This window comes from Pleurodeles waltl, chromosome 6, assembly GCF_031143425.1.
Source record: "Pleurodeles waltl isolate 20211129_DDA chromosome 6, aPleWal1.hap1.20221129, whole genome shotgun sequence".
NCBI lineage: Eukaryota > Metazoa > Chordata > Amphibia > Caudata > Salamandridae > Pleurodeles > Pleurodeles waltl.
The window spans coordinates 680324163-680326126 of record NC_090445.1 but is presented as its reverse complement, the minus strand read 5'-3'; the positions used below and the strand labels follow the sequence as shown (position 1 = coordinate 680326126).

Genomic DNA, 1964 nt, shown 5'->3' with positions numbered 1-1964 from the left:
ACTAAAGTGCCCTTCTGAAAAAGAATTAGGAAGGACTGATTGAGGAAACAGCCAAGGTTGGGCTATATCACGACAAAGAAATTGGATTCACATCTATTCCTAGTAACAGAAGACTCAACAAGTGCAGTAAGGACATAGCTGAAATATGCAAAGAGCTATTTATATCATAAAGAGTAGTTGTTGCAATTCTCCAACTAGCCAAAACATTTACAGCTTTTGGCTTCTGTCCTCTACTTCCTTCTGGTATGCTGCCAATAATTCTGTTTGTTCATTTCTACTAAACTGCTTCAGTAAGAGATATATATCACACCAAACAATTTAATTTGTTTCTTTATAGATTCCTTTTTTTCCTGTGAAGGTTTTAATTTCTGAGGCATTGATGTATTGTTGCAAATATAAAAAGGAAAAAAATATGGACAACCATACAGACGTGATCTGTTTCCTGCTGTCAGGATTCCCCATTGATGTGGAGCTTCAGATCTTTTTATTCTTCATATTCCTATCCGTCTACATTTTCACTCTAATAGCCAACATTGCAATCATCACCCTTGTAAAGTTAGACCAAAAACTTCAAACACCAATGTACCTTCTGCTCTCTCACCTGTCGATTATTGAAATCTTTTACACCTCAACTATTGTCCCAAAGATGTTATCCACCCTTCTCCAGGAGAACGACATCTCTTTTGCTGGCTGCTTCACTCAGCAATACTTCTATGTTAGTTTGGGTACCACTGAGTTTTTTCTTCTTGGGGTGATGGCAGTTGACCGCTACTTTGCCATTTGCAACCCACTGCGTTACACCGCCATCATGAATGAGAAGATTTGCCTTCAGGCTACTGCTGCCTGCTGGTTAGCTGCATTCCTGTCTATGTTTTTTCTGGTGATTTTGGTATCTGAACTCCCCTTTTGTGGTCCATACATAGTCAATCATTTTTTCTGTGACTTAGCACCATTGTTGAAACTCTCGTGCATTAACACACACATGATGGAAAGTGTAGTTTTCTTCTTTGGCTGCTACGCCATCCTTCCTTCCTTCCTAGTAACTGTAGTTTCCTATGTCCTCATTGTCTCCACTATTCTAAGGACCCCATCCCAGATGGGAAGAAAGAAAGCCTTCTCCACCTGTGCGTCCCACTTTACAGTAGTAGTGATCTTGTATGGAACAGTGATCTTCCTATACGTAAGGCCAACACATGCATACCCTATTGAGATCAACAAATTCATTGGTGTCTTCAATACTGTAGTTACTCCTCTTCTAAATCCTCTCATTTATTGTCTAAGGAATAAAGAAGTGAAAGCAGCTGTGATAAAGCAATTCAATGCAAATGCACTGAGAAACAACTTGGCACAATGAAATCAATGCATTCTAATGCTACAAGGAGTAGTTACACCGACCAACTAGCCAATGCACTTTCCCAAACTCCTTTATGTGCAGTATAACTCAGAAGATGGTGTGAACATGCATTAATTCTACTTCACCATTCAATGGCTCCACGCAGAATAGGACATTGTAGGCCTGTTGAAAGGTACTGAGTGTAGAACATCCACTATTAATTGTGAAGTGCCTCCTGGCAAAAATGCAATGAAGACTCATACCAATATCACAGCTATCTATTGAATGTCCTGACAAATGTTCAATGTTATTCCTTATATGATTACATTATTCAAAACGCCAATGCCAGGCTTAGGACGAGTAGCAATGACCAAGATACGTGCATTGTATTTCTTAAAATAATTTTATGATTTTGTTATGTGACTTTTATAACTTACATAATTCATATACAATATTGCAAGCTGGGAAGCTGGCATTTCATATATTATTATCTGTGGGACTCTGTTCTAGTCCATATTTTCATTACATGAAGGTCATGACAGTGTGAGATGTAGAGAGATGCTTGTACATCTTTCAGTGTCATTTTCTTCTAATAACCTGAAATGCATCATTTGAATAAGGGAGTCTGATA

General features: G+C 38.3%; 1 protein-coding gene across 1 annotated transcript; it reads left to right on the top strand.

Moving 5' to 3' along the window:
- Nucleotides 1–412: 412 nt before the first annotated feature.
- Nucleotides 413–1354, top strand: LOC138301674 (olfactory receptor 6M1-like). Its single transcript, XM_069242189.1, has one exon. The coding sequence runs from the start codon at nt 413–415 to the stop codon at nt 1352–1354; it is 942 nt and encodes a 313-aa protein (XP_069098290.1).
- The last annotated feature ends 610 nt before the right edge of the window (nt 1355–1964 follow it).

Bases quoted from the DNA above. Each gene is read 5' to 3' on its own strand.
- LOC138301674 (XM_069242189.1), top strand. From the start codon at position 413: ATGGACAACCATACAGACGTGATCTGTTTCCTGCTGTCAGGATTCCCC.